Here is a 13801-nt window from a genome sequence, read left to right as displayed (position 1 = left end):
CTTCAGTGTGTATATGAAATCCCCTCACAGTGTGCCGATGTGTCCCCTGTTCTCTGTGTTAGTGTTGTGAATGAATTAACGGATATCCAGTTTTTCTCCTCTTACCTTTGCCCTCCCCTACCTGGCCAACATGGTCGACACCAGACTCACTCGAGGTAGTAGCCGTCCTCACCGAACCACGACGGGCTGTCAGTTTCGCGGCGCAGCGCGGCCATACTGTAAAACACTGCGTTATTTTCTTCCTCACTGCCTTGTCAAGTGTAGGTTTTGTATTTTCCAAACTCTAATGTGAAGTGATTTACATTTGGGGGAGTTTCTTGGTAATGGTGATTGAGTTGTGACGTTGAGCACTGTTGTTGACCCTCTCCCAGCAGGTGTGATACTCTCTCGGTCATGTATGTTTTGTAGGATACCAGGGGGGTTTTGGGGAGGGGGGGATTATCAGTCCTGTCAGCATTTGACCTTATCCGTGTTGACTTCAGTGGATTAAAATAATAAAAATGAAACATACTGTGCTGACTTCTTTTTTTTTTATACACAAGGAGGAAGTTAACCTTATGAACTTTTAATGTTCCTGAACTATAATGAAATGTTATGATGAGGCCTGCTTTCTTCATAGATGCGTCCATGTGTACTGTACGCATTCAGTGATAACATACTGCATGGACTGTTATAGCACACTGTGCATCCTTACTACACCTGATTGTTCAGGTGTGTACATGTGAGTATAGGTAGTCATAATGCATTATAAGCCCCATCAGTCAACCTCTAGTTGATAATTAGTCAAGATCATCCGTAAGACACTTGACCCTACGATTCATTATAAGACACGTCTATGATGTTTAATGATCGTTGACACCAGAAAGCATTATGTGTGTTAATGAGTGTAGTCATAAAGCATTATGAACACTTTATAATACACTATGAATGACTTACAGATATGGCCTTCTTGGAAAATGTTGCCAGTTTTTCATTGAGGGTGTAAGGAGTAAATAACTTGCTAACTGAATCTTTTTGTGGAAAAACAATATCGGATACAAAGAAATGTTTCTTAAAACATTTAATAAAATGTTTGATTTTTGGGTGTGAGGGCTAATTTTATACTTACATAAGTAAAGTTTAACATTTTGACTTTCTACTTGTGAATCAGTACTTTTACATTGTGGCAATGCAACTTCCACCTAAGAAACGCTATGAATTTCTTCCTCCACTGATAAAAAGATTCTCAGTCACGTAAGCAATCAGCTGGAGGTAGAATTAATTAATAAGCAGTATACCAACTGGCACTGTACCGAATTACACAAGTCTTTCAAGAACCTTCTGGATTTACAGATACATAAATATAAAGATTACTAAACTTGTTGATTTCAAATTTGGAAACGAACTCTTTTGCTGAGTCAGTGGATGGAGTGAATGCAGCCAGACACTAGGTGGAGCCAAAGCTCCAGCCTGGCCTCCATGGCAGCATCTTGTTGTTCCAACTCCTTCAGCACTTCACCCACAGGGACGCTAACAGCGAAATGAACTGAGCTGTCACAGTGAGTGCACACATCAACAGCAGTCCTGTGATTAGTGAAGCTCCTCTGGCTGTCTGACATTTGTCCAATTAGGACTTAGCATGATGAGTCCGCTGATTAAACAGGAGAGGGGAATCCTGTAATGTCAACATCTTCACCCGCTGATGGCTGCTTTAGAGGGAACACAGAAAGCATCAGGAGGACTTTACAAAGCTAAGCTCTCCTGGGAAAAGTGTGCAAACATGACTCACCAGCTGCACTTGCTGTGCTCTCAATCTGCTGGAACACAGACACCGAGACTGGAAGTCCACAGCAGTTTGTCATCGCTGTAATATCACCATGAATATTAATTTAGCACCATAAGTATTCATGATAAGATTTATTCCCCTTTAGGATCAATGCATACGGGCGCAATAATGTAGCACAGTATTAAAGCATCACTGAGGGAATGTAGATTGTATTGATCATTTCATCATGAATACATAAAATTAGACTGCTGGATAGATGAGGGAGAGCTGATGAAACACAGGGGGGTTGTTCTTTCCCTGTTCCAGTCTATATCTGACTGCTGCGAGGCTGCAGATCTAATAATGGTATTCATTACAGCTATTGCATCTGGAAGATGATATATCTTTATAAAGCAGGGCACACAGGTATTCACTGACTGGCTGAGGTTTGGCTCATAATCCCACCACTCTGCACATACAGAGAAAGACAATAAAGGGGAAGGGTGAATTAGGTCATCTGTACCATCTGTAGTTTATTGCTGCGGCTGCTAGCTGCTCTCCTAATGGCATCTGGGCAGAGACGGTGTGATTTACAGGTTCACAGCCATGCTAGTCAATGACAACGCGGACACAGACAAGCACTCTCGCTGCCTCGGCGGGTCCCTCCCCTGTGGGAAAGCTGTCGAATCCACTTCTACGACTGAGCTTAACTCACAGACGGGTATGCTGGCTGTTTCTCCTCCCTCTCGCACTCAGTGGGAGTACATCTCCCACTACAGAAGGAGTAGCCAGGGGAAAATAAATCAATACGGATGGCAGAGGTTGTCCTCTTGCCCTTTGATGCCTCTGCGTAAACAGAGAGACACTTTCCAGTCTTGGACTCACACTTAGCACGCTCAGCCTTTCAGCATTCGCACTTGTAAACAGCACCCACACAGATGAAGAAGACTCGACGAAGAGCCAAGATAGGCTCTCAGAGCGAAACAAAGACAAAGGCCTGAGAGAAGAATGTCTGAGACTGTGCCTGACTTCACTTGACATCTCTAAATCTGGTGGATTTTTTTAAGAGGCTTGGGGGCTGGTCAGGATTGAGGTCAGCAACCACAAGGTCAGATAAAATTCCACACAAGTATATTAGGACACCCATCTGGCACCGCTCGGAGGGACATGAAATTGTGGGAATGGGGATAGATGAAGTGGAGGTTCGGAGGGGCTATATATTCATTGAATCAACCAAAAGAAACAACAACCAGAGTCCAAAAATGTCCTCATGAATCCCTTGTTAGGAATATGTCATACAAATTTATTGTAATGTGACGTGGAAGTACACAAGGTCCCTCGGTTTTTACTGTGCACAGAGCAGCACACAAACAGCAGTTTGACAACAGGAACACAATCATAGGCAGACTTTGGACAACAGGAGCACCACTGACCAGCACTTCTCCAACATCTGGTGAAATCATGCATTATAGAAAAACTCTGCTATTTACATGTTTATACATTTGAACTGCTCTCCTGTAATATAAAATATGTAAACATTCAGAGATCTTTTGGTGTCTCTGCTATACGTATTTCTTTTGGTTCACTTCAGTGCTTACAGGATGGATTTCTGCGATGGGCTGCAGTAGCTTGTACGTCTTCTTAAAGTGGTAGAGTTTGGCTATGATGTCTCTTTAGATCTCACAGAGTTATGTCAAGGCTTTACATTTTAAATCTCAGCAAGCAGACGCTGCTGCAACACAGTTTGTCTGTTGGGACGTTAACAGAGCAAACTGAAATATATTCTCAGCCGCGACCTTGAAAAGGGAATCATGACTAATGGAAGAAGGATTACAGTGGTTATACAGGCTCTCCTTTTTCCGACAGGGACAGTTGGTGGATTTTAATTGTGGGAAGGTTTCCGACAGCAGCGGGCTGGGCGCAGTTCGACTCCTGCGGGGGAGTCCCACCACTGAGGATGCAGCAGCAGGTTTGCTGGAAGCTTTTACTGCAGAGTTTGGCCACTTTTGCCCTGCTAGTCTCGGCCGGTCCTGCTCTGCCCGTGGAGCCTCCAGAAAAGACCCTCCACTCCCTGCTGTCCCTGGAGGACGGGGTTCTGGACAAGGCCATGGAGGGGGAAGGGCTGAGCCGACATGGAGCCCCCCTGCTGTCCAGGCCCAGACTGAGGGGCTGGCTGTGACCCTGAGTTTGACTCTGAATTGCATTCAGATGATGATTGTGTGGTCTAGGGATCGTTCTCAGACAGTGAACTCCAAGTAAACTCTGGAAAGCTTTCTTAAACTCCTGATTGGAGCACGGGTAGATGATGGGGTTGATGCAGCTGTTGAAGTAACCGAGCCAGAAGGTGATCTTGAAGACAGTGTCTGAAGGCCTGTACGCAGGGAAAATGGAGCCTGTAGGGACATTAGACACAGAAGGGTGATTACCACTACAGCAGAAGGAACCATGAACTGATTTTTGTCTAAAACGCAGAGTTTAATATATTCCATGACAAGTCTAGTGCCGTGCTAGCAGCCCTGTGAGAACTCTAGACACAAATTAGATTGTAGCTAAATGATAGCATCAGCTCACCAACCCATTCTCAACAACACTGTTAAGCAGTTAATATTTTCCCGGTTCACCTCAGTTTAGCCTGTTAGCATGTTAACACTTGCTAATCAGTTTGGATTGGTCGTTAGTTTTGTGTGTGTTTGTTCTATCCTCTAAAGACCCTGAATAGCTCTGTAGCTCATTTAATCAATTCAGTAAAGGTCAATATATTTTACTCTAAACCACAAATGTCAATGCTAGAGGAAAACTCAAGTCAACACTAAAGTAAACAATCCAATCAAAATAATTTCACCAATTTCAAGCGCTTTAAGTAGTGAACTGCCTCATCATATTGCCCACGAGCTGTGCTGTTAGCATGTGGCTAAAAACATGTAGGTCACATGGTTACAGCGGTTCCTTGCTCTTGTATCTACTGCATCAAAGGTTGTGTTTATATGAGAATAACAAATGAACTGCAACTACTGAGAGAAACATGTCACTGCTGCCATTTACGTCTGCACATGAGACCATACATATTTAATTGTTTTACCCGCTAAAAAAAGCCATTAAGGTACTTGGCATCAAGGTTAAGGATTTTATTAAAACTGTCATCATGAATAGTGCTGCTTTTGATTAGAGGAAGCATTTAGAGCAGAGAGCGTGAGTGGGATCCTTAATGAAGAAGCAGAGAAAATGGCTTAACAGGCACATCACATGCAGGCCTGTTTGTCACTATGAACGTAGGTGACTGTCAATGAAACAACAAAATAATTAAAAGGCTGTATTCCACTATCAGTCTGTCTATCCGTCTGTCTATCTGTCTATTTTCGGGGGGTAAAAGGGCAGAAACACTTTATTGGGCAAGTTGTTGTGGACAGTCCAGCGTGGGCTTTTGAAAAATGAGACTGTGATATAGAGATGGATAGAAAGAAGAGGTGGAGAGAGTTTGAGAGCAAATTGTTTTGTGCCTGGCTCTCCGGCTCATACATTTTATCCCCAGCTGTGCCAACAAGAACAATTCTGTTATTGCCGGTACCCTTGATAGATTGGTTTTGAAAAAAGAAAGGTATCGCACCCGTTCTGTAAATGTCTTGTTGCACAAAATCAATGAAAGTTCATGGGAAAATTGTATAACTCAAATTGCTGTGACCCTCAGGTAAAGCACGACTTGTTGTAGGTTGAGAAAATTCTATGACAGCTTGAGAACCCCTTCAGAAACGTCTGCATGACCCGCACCGTGCGCATGTGGTTTGTCTGAAGAGGCAGCTTTTGAGATTTGAGACTGTAAGTAAACCTCACTTCATTTCAGCTGTTTTTTGGCCTGCACCAACTCTTCTCAAAAATATCTATTTATTGGCTAAATTTGTTTTCAGCTATTTTCTCTAACAGGTTAGAGCTGAAAATAGTCAGAAACAAAAGTAGAGCTGTTAAACCAGAGCAATGATCTGATAGAGGCTGTTAAGCTCGGTAGAGCCGAGGGGAAGTGCAGAGTTGGCTGATTATTATCTGCATGTCCGTCACTTTAAGCAGCCCCCCTCACAAAAGAGACGCAGGAGTGTAACGTCTTTTCGTTCTGCTGTGATTTAGAGGTGAACTCCTCAGCTGCTCACAGACCGTCCTCACCTGAAAAACTGTGTGTGCAGGCAGCTTGGTATGACCCATATTTATGTTTATTGTTAGCGGAGATCTGTAGTGGCCATGTAAGTGTGACGAGAGCGAAGGAGGAAGTCAGGTGATGTGGTATAGTGTAGAGCGATTAGGTCCCCACAGGAAGGAGGCTGAGCTGGATGGACACCCAGACTCTCAGCCAGGAGACCACTCTTCATGTCCTGTGCGTTTTGGTGCCCAAACCCAACCAAACAGTGATGTCGGGACAAACTTTTGTTAAGCCTGTTTCAGGTATTGTTCATCTGCTTTGTTTGCTGTTTTTGCAATCAACCATTTCAGTTATTTAAGAGGGCGTGTTGGGTATTAATTTGTTCAGTCAGCCCAATGGTTTGCTACACACTTCCTGACAGGAGCCTCTTAAATGTCAAAGAGATCTCTCTCCTTGACAGAACAATCCCCAGATAAACATAAAGCTGAAACAACTCATCTTCTTAAATATTCTGACATGTTCAAATTCCCACAACTTATTTTTCTGCCAGCAAACCTAATCAAACAATCATGAGCTATCCAGCTCTCCACGTCAAAACTAAACCACTGCTTGGTGATTCACTGATAAACCTATCATTGTCCACAGACTTATGTGGCAGCAGTATGCAGCCAGACGCCAGCGCTAGTGAGGGAGTGTTGGTAAGCTCAGGCTTTTTCTGATTTCCCAGTCAGGAAAGGCCTTCAGCCAAATGGTAACAGCTATATTTATAAGCATGAGAGCATGGAATAAATAAATAAAAAAAAATAAAAAAAACCCTGAGGGATTTGTGAGGGCTTTGTCATATCTCTAATCTACTTGGTTCGGATTTCCTCCTCACATTCCCTCCATGCTGACACTGGCACATAAAGTGCATGCATGGTCGGCGAGCTGTGCGATTTCCCTTCAAGCTTGTCTTCTGGACGTTCTCGAAGGGAAGATCATATAAGGTCTGACAGTGATGTGATGGCTTTATGTGCTGTTCCCTGGCGTTGATGAAGTGAGTCACGGACGTAACGGCGAGAAGAAGGAGCAGAGAAGTAGCTTTACACTTCATTGAGGGCTGTGACCGTGGAATATACGCAGGGTTGAAACTGTGCTTTTGTTTACAGACAGGCGGGCAGCAGACGCTGTCAGAGATATGAAAGATTTATAGAGCCTATTTATAGAGCGTCTACCTGGCCGAGTCCAAGTATTTACTACGTTGCTGAAGAGGTCACAAGGCTCGTCTCAATGATAGCAACTTCACTGTGCTCTCACAGAGGAGCAATTCAATTATCATGATCAAACTACTGAATTCGCCAGCACTTAAAAACCTGGCAATCGATGAATGGATCTGTAAAATGAATGAATGCAGAAGTTAAATAACCACTTTCTAAAAGTGGTCTGACTCATATGTGCAAATGGAAATGATCAAATATATATGAAACTTTTTTTCATTTGCGAAATCATTTTGATTTAAACATTTAAAAAGACTGTCCTGTGCATCTCTAAAGGAATAGCGACATATTGGGAAATTGCAATATTTCTATTTTTTGTTGTTACTGACAGTCGCTGTCTATTCAACATGATTCTTGAGCCTTGAGACAGTTAGCTTAGCATACTGACTGCCTTCCAACACCTGTGAAGCTCACCAAGGACTCTAGGATGATTAAATAAATAAAATCAATCAATGACGTGTTAATTTGGTCTTCATATTTATTGTACAGACATGAAAGGTATCAGTCTTGTCATTTAATTCTCAGAAATAAAATGAATAAGCATATTTCCCAAAATGTTGAACCATTCCTTTAGCATTTATCATGTAAAAAAATGACATATAAGCTGATGTAAAGGTCCAGCGTGTATCTTCCCATGGAGTCCACCATGTTGCGCTGACATGTTTCTATAGTAGCTCAGAACAGACAAACTAAACTGACTCTAAACAGGGCATTTTGCAGCAGCCTTGGACACCATCTGCTCACATAATTAAGAATCGGGCTGTCACAAAGTCGCAAATACTCACCGATGGGTAGCACAAGGAAAAAGGGCAGCCAGCACAACACGAAGCAGCCGACCACGATGCCCAAGGTCTTGGCAGCCTTCTTCTCACGTGAGAACTTGAGCAGTCGCAGGGCAAAATGTGTGCGATTGCGAAGGGCCTCTTCCTCTGATACGGTTGTGTTTCCTCTGTGTATCCTGAGTATCACCTGCTCTGAATCTGACTTCTCTGTCTTGTGGCCTTCCCTCCGGCCCTGGCTCTCTCTGTGAGCTACCACATAGACCCGGCAGTACATTGCCAGTATGATGGCCAGAGGGAGGTAGAAAGAACCCACAGCAGAGAAGATGGCGTAGCCCGGCTCCTCTGTGATCCTGCAGATGGTCTCGTCCTCGGGTGGCGGCTCTTTCCAGCCAAACAAAGGTCCAATAGATATGATAATTGACAGCACCCACAGCAGCATCACTGCCAGCAGCGCCCTGCGCTTTGTCATTATAGTCGGGTAACGCAGAGGGTAACTGACTCCAATGTAGCGGTCAACCGAGATCACGCAGAGGCTCATGATAGAGGCAGTGCAGCAGAGCACATCCACAGCTGCCCAAACATTGCAAAAGGCTCGTCCAAACAACCAACGGTCCACAATCTCAAAAATGGCAGAGAACGGAAGTACAGTGGAGCTCAGCAGCAAATCTGCCACCGCCAGATTAACTATAAAGTAATGTGTCACCGTCCGCAGGTGTCGGTGACAAACAACCGAAAGGATTACCAGGATGTTTCCCACAATCCCAAACACAATAAAGGCACCGAGCACGAGGCCCAAAACCACAGCCTTGACCACATTGAGCTCTGGGACTAAAACCTGGCTACAGTTGGAGCAGTTCTGTGTCAGTGGAGCTGGGGTCATATTGTCCAGCACAGGAACCATCTATTCCAATACTTGGCTGATTCTTGACACTGTCCTGTGCAGCAAAGGTAGTCTGAAACAAACACCTATTTAAGTTCACTACAGGGAGAAGAGGGACATCAGGGCATTTTCATAAAAGCCATTAGAGTAATGACCACATTAAGTCTGTCTTGTCAAAACATAATTTGAATGATGATGCCTCGAGCAACTGAGCCATTACGCTGGCAAAGCATCAAGAAAAATACAACAGGAGGCATGCAGAAACACAGAGGCAGAAGTCTAATATATGCAGATAAAACCTACTGCACTGTAGTCAGGTAATCCATCTTGAAAATGTTACCGATGTTAAAACTGGTATTACGCAGCTGGTACAAAAACACTGTTAGAAATGCATTATAGACGGCTGTACACATCTAGATAAAAAAAGTCTTTGCACGTTCTTGGAACCAAAGTGCAGTTTGAGAAACCACTTTTCCTGGATGAGATGGTGGGTCAGCACGAGTCCAGGCTCTTCCTGTCGAAAGCAGGGGCAGATTCAACTTTACCCCAACAACAGGATTCAGCAACAGTATCCAGTACCTTGGAAAAGAGAAGCAGAAGAATTTTCTTTGACAGAGCTGACACATCACATAGAGTAGAACAAATGCATTCATCTTTGCTTTGTTCATTTGCTTAATTTCTGCAGAGGTTTTATTTCCACGTTTCCACGGCTCACAAATTTCAAGACTGTGGGCGAGTGACGGCGTCTGAGCCACAGTTGCTGTCAGATCGTCCATCTCGAGCTTATTGACTCAACACAATGTGAGTCTGAGGAATAAAGAAACTGATATCAGGACTGATGGGCCGCCTGTTTCACCAAATCATCTGGGAAGGCGTCACACAATTAAAACTCGATGGCATCAAGCCTGGCCAGAATAACTGAAGAGTAAACAATGCAACAGATTCAGTCACAAAACCAGTGTCTTTTACTGCCATTTTGTGGTGACAATATGGTCTTCAACTGACCTACCCAAGCCTAATCTCACTCTTGATCACCCTGTCTAAACAAATCAATATGACACTGTGACCTCCATATAGGTGGAGGTCAAAATGATACACAGCGTTACAGTTTGACATTAACTGACATCAGTGCATTCAAGCACTTCTGAATGGTTTTACAGGAATAGGTTGACCTTTCGGGAAATATGTTTAAACTCTCCATGACATCACACTCATATTTATACACAAAATCCTGGAGGCAAATACGTTAACATAAAAACCTGGAGAGCACGGGTCCGGCCAGCAATCATAAAACCCACCTGGCCAAAAACTAGCTCAGGCACACAACTCTGTAATTTCTACATTTTTGATTAAAGAAAGAATATAAAACATGTTAACTGGGAAGCTTTAGCCACTGGTTTCCGCTTTTACCTTTGGACAGAGCCAGGCTAGCTGTTTCCCCATGCTTTCTGTCTCCATGCTAAGCTAAGCTAACTGTTGGCTAGCCCTAATCTCCATAGTTAATGAAAGTGAGTGGTGATCTTCTTGAGTTACTCTCAAGGAAAAGTGATGATGAATTATTTTAATGTACGAATATGTTCTCTTTTCACTGTAGTTGTCTGTATGTATAGCATAAGCAAAATGAGTCACACGGTTGGATTTGTGACATTATTGTGCGCTGCTGATTTGGGCCTGAATCGCTCCCCTCCGACTCCGAGGCTTCAAACTAATTCCATTTTGAATGTTCTGTCCTTTGACTCCAAAACAATATCTTAGTGCCACGCAAACTTCTCCACTTTGACAGATGCGAGATTAATCTTTTCCGTGCAGATTACTGACATTTGTAACGTGGATGTTCCTTAACTAAACGTAGATTAGATTGGACTAGTAAAAGTAGTGCGGCCATGTTGACGATTTTAGGATTTTGTTAAGCTGCTTTATGTGAGGCCAAATTAAAAGTTCATCCGAGTTGCCCTCTTTTCGACCGAGTTTGTTTCGTCTCTCTCCATCTTAAAAACATGCCTGACACAAGAGACTGTGCAAAGACACCAGCGAGGGTGAAGGCATTATGCAGTCCCCTCAAGTCTTCCGCCCCCTCCTCTTCCTCGCCACACTATTAACCACCGGCTGACCTTTTCCTCTGCGCCCCACAAACCTCTGCTCCACGCTGGATGTACAGCTGTTTAACATGTTTGATAGACTGTTACGTCTCCCGTTCGGTGCGGCAAAAAGCCTGCATTCGGCAGCCATCATAATGCAGCACCTGAGAGCTTCTCCCACCCACTCAAGACGATGAAGGAGGTGTGGGGAGAAGAGGAGGGGGGGCAGGTGTCTCTAAGGTAATTACGAAAGTGAGAGTTACATGTTTATCCACAGGAGGATATCAAGAGCTCATTACACCGTCATTGTTTTGCACTGTAGGAAAGATTAAGTTACCTCTGCTTAAAATATGAAGTGTCCCTGCTGCATTAAAATATTAAACATACTGTGTTACAATGAGCCGGAGAAGATAAGCTTGATGGATTTACTGTAAGTCATGTTCAGTCATACTGATGGGATGCGTTCAGTCATGATGTGCTCCCGTTCTCAGTTTATTCTCTCAGCTCTATTATGCATTTATGACATCTGTAGCGTCTCAGTGACTTTATCACACTAAAAATTAAAATTATAATTAGTTTTATCAGAAAATTTCTTCAAACCAAAGACTTTTTTCTGAAAGTGAAGCCCAGCAGCCCTAACTTTGATTAATTCACCCAACTCACACTTTGTCAATGAAAGACTTGTGATTAATTTTGAGAGAAATTAAAACGGACAAGCTTATATTACACCGGGCTCCTGATAAAAGACCTGTTGATTTCACTGAATTGCAGTCTGAGTTGGAGCAGAGTGAGATTTCATTTGGGATGCACATGAATCCAGGTGCAGTAAAAGTGCTGCACGCTGGTCAGGCTCTTCAGCCAGCACTGATCGGTTTAATATTCAAACAGAGTGACACACACATACAGTGGAGGTTGGAGCGGGAGGTTAGATGCCTTGCTCAGGAGCATGTAGTCATCATTTCTTTTTATTCTCTTTCTGAAACGCTGGAGGTCCTCCCTGTCACAAGCATGTTTCTCCACTAACAGTCTACAAATACAAGCTTTGTGTTTTGGGCTGTTTTGCAGGCGGACACACAACATTGTGCTGAGCAGGCTGATGTGCAGCAGCTGGCCAGCTTTGGACAGGAATCCACAGTATCGTTGCGTACAGCTTGAGATGTGCAGCCTCTTTCTGTGTCTGCAGTGCTTTTAATTGTTCAGGGGTAAACATCCATCCTGGCTCGGAGGGAATCTCAACCTCAACCTCCTCCTCACATCTGCAAGATGAGGGAGGACTTTACGTGGATACCTGACACAAAGTGACATCCACCTTAACAAAATGCCACAGACAGGAACTTGTGATGGTCAACAGACCTCGCAGTTGGGCCGATACACGCACTGTGATCATTAAAGGTGATAACACCACATATGAAAACCTCGTCGTCTTTAAGAATCAAATTTAGGTGAATGGAGAAAGATTCAAATAAAACAGAAATAGCAGCGTATAATTTAGCTTATTTATAGAGCAGTGCGAGCCAGCCGTTTCATTTTAGTCAGGGAACTCCCGCAGATTGAAAGACAAAAATATCCTGTTCAGATGAGACTAATCATTTGCTTCATCACTTTAAAAACAAATGACAGCCTGCAATGAGATGCAAATCTAAATTAAATCAACGTTAATTTGGCTACTTCTGTAAAATGTATTATTAGATTATTCCGAGAAATATCACCTCTTTTTTCCATCAAAAGTCCGCTCATTGTTCAGAAACAACAAAATGAATCCAAACACATCAGCTCGGACAGCAAATGAACAAACGCGTCAATTAAAGCTGAAATAATTTGGACCTAAACTGTCCAGTCCAAACGCTTCAGTTAAATTTCCCAACACTCACCTAACTTTGAATGTGATTCTCACACCCCGATGGCTTTCCTGGACCACGTTAGGAGACGGCTATGACTGCCGACTGCTCGCACCGGGCGGCGGTGACGCGAAAGCCAAGTGCGCTCGGCGCGGAGAGCGCTCGCATGTGCCGCCCGAAACGGCCGACCTTCAGGTGCTCCAAGTCTCTTCAGATGATGATGAGCACCAGATGACTCACTGTTTTCTCCTCGAGCCACTTTCCCCCCGTATATCCCCACCACCCGACACCCAACCATCCTCATCCTCATCCTCGCATCGCCTCCCCCCGCACCACCCTTCAGCATCACTCCCTGTGCGTCATCACAACCAGTCACTGTCTACCAAAAATGACTTTTCATTCAGAAATGTTTCATTAACGAGCGTCACTCACCTTACCAACTGTCAAACTGCAAGAGGTGAAATCACGACTCGAAAAGTTTTTGTTTTCCCCGTCAGTGTTGTTAATGCTTTCCCACTGAAATGCTGGAACCCACACTGTGCGTGTTAAACAAAGGACCGCTTTAGGATCCTCCATACCCCGAGTTTACTTTAATATGAAACCTTTGTGACACACAATACTGACCATTGCTCATGCATGTTTCAGAGCATCTCTCATGAAAACTGAGCTGTCATTAGTTGAGATGATGAACGGAAGCCCGTTTGTGATCTACGTGTTCGACTCTTTCACTGAGCTGAGACGACATGACAGGACACAGAAGCTTCTCTGACGAGTTTCCCAGTATATTTAATCATTTTAAAAAGCATAGGTAGGCTCCACCCTCCTGCCCAGCCTCAGACCATAACGTGTGTGTGTGTTTTACGTCCACATTTCTCAACTTTCAGCAGTGTAATTTCCCAAAACATATTTTCTATGTTCCCCATTTCTGGGACAATATAATTGTACCACAGTAAGTCATTTAAATAGTGCTGAGTTAATAGCACGTCCCTCCTAATCACATGAAACTTACTACCCTGAGTACAGAGTTATTATTCTCTGACCTCTTGTCCTTTTTCCTGCTATACTTACTTATTTGTCCTGGTGCCAAGTGAGGATTT

At 43.6% G+C, this 13801-nt stretch overlaps 1 protein-coding gene across 1 annotated transcript; it reads right to left on the bottom strand.

The window, feature by feature from the left end:
- Window positions 1-3015: 3015 nt before the first annotated feature.
- On the bottom strand, window positions 3016-13014 carry adra1aa (adrenoceptor alpha 1Aa). The gene is made up of 3 exons (XM_046386941.1): window positions 12738-13014; window positions 7912-9367; window positions 3016-4137 (listed from the first exon to the last, which is right to left on the bottom strand). Exons 2-3 carry the CDS (start codon window positions 8807-8809, stop codon window positions 3584-3586), a joined length of 1452 nt encoding a protein of 483 aa, XP_046242897.1. The 5' UTR covers window positions 8810-9367; window positions 12738-13014; the 3' UTR covers window positions 3016-3583.
- Window positions 13015-13801: the final 787 nt, after the last annotated feature.

The sequence above is a fragment of the Scatophagus argus genome, chromosome 4, assembly GCF_020382885.2.
Source record: "Scatophagus argus isolate fScaArg1 chromosome 4, fScaArg1.pri, whole genome shotgun sequence".
NCBI classification, from domain to species: domain Eukaryota; kingdom Metazoa; phylum Chordata; class Actinopteri; family Scatophagidae; genus Scatophagus; species Scatophagus argus.
Note: the sequence above shows the minus strand (reverse complement) of the source record. Positions and strands in the feature narration are given on the sequence as shown.

Bases quoted from the DNA above. Each gene is read 5' to 3' on its own strand.
- adra1aa (XM_046386941.1), bottom strand. From the start codon at position 8,809: ATGGTTCCTGTGCTGGACAATATGACCCCAGCTCCACTGACACAGAAC. The intron at 4,138-7,911 runs GTGAGTATTTGC...ATGTCCCTACAG, and splicing joins TTTCCTTGTGCTACCCATCG to GCTCCATTTTCCCTGCGTAC.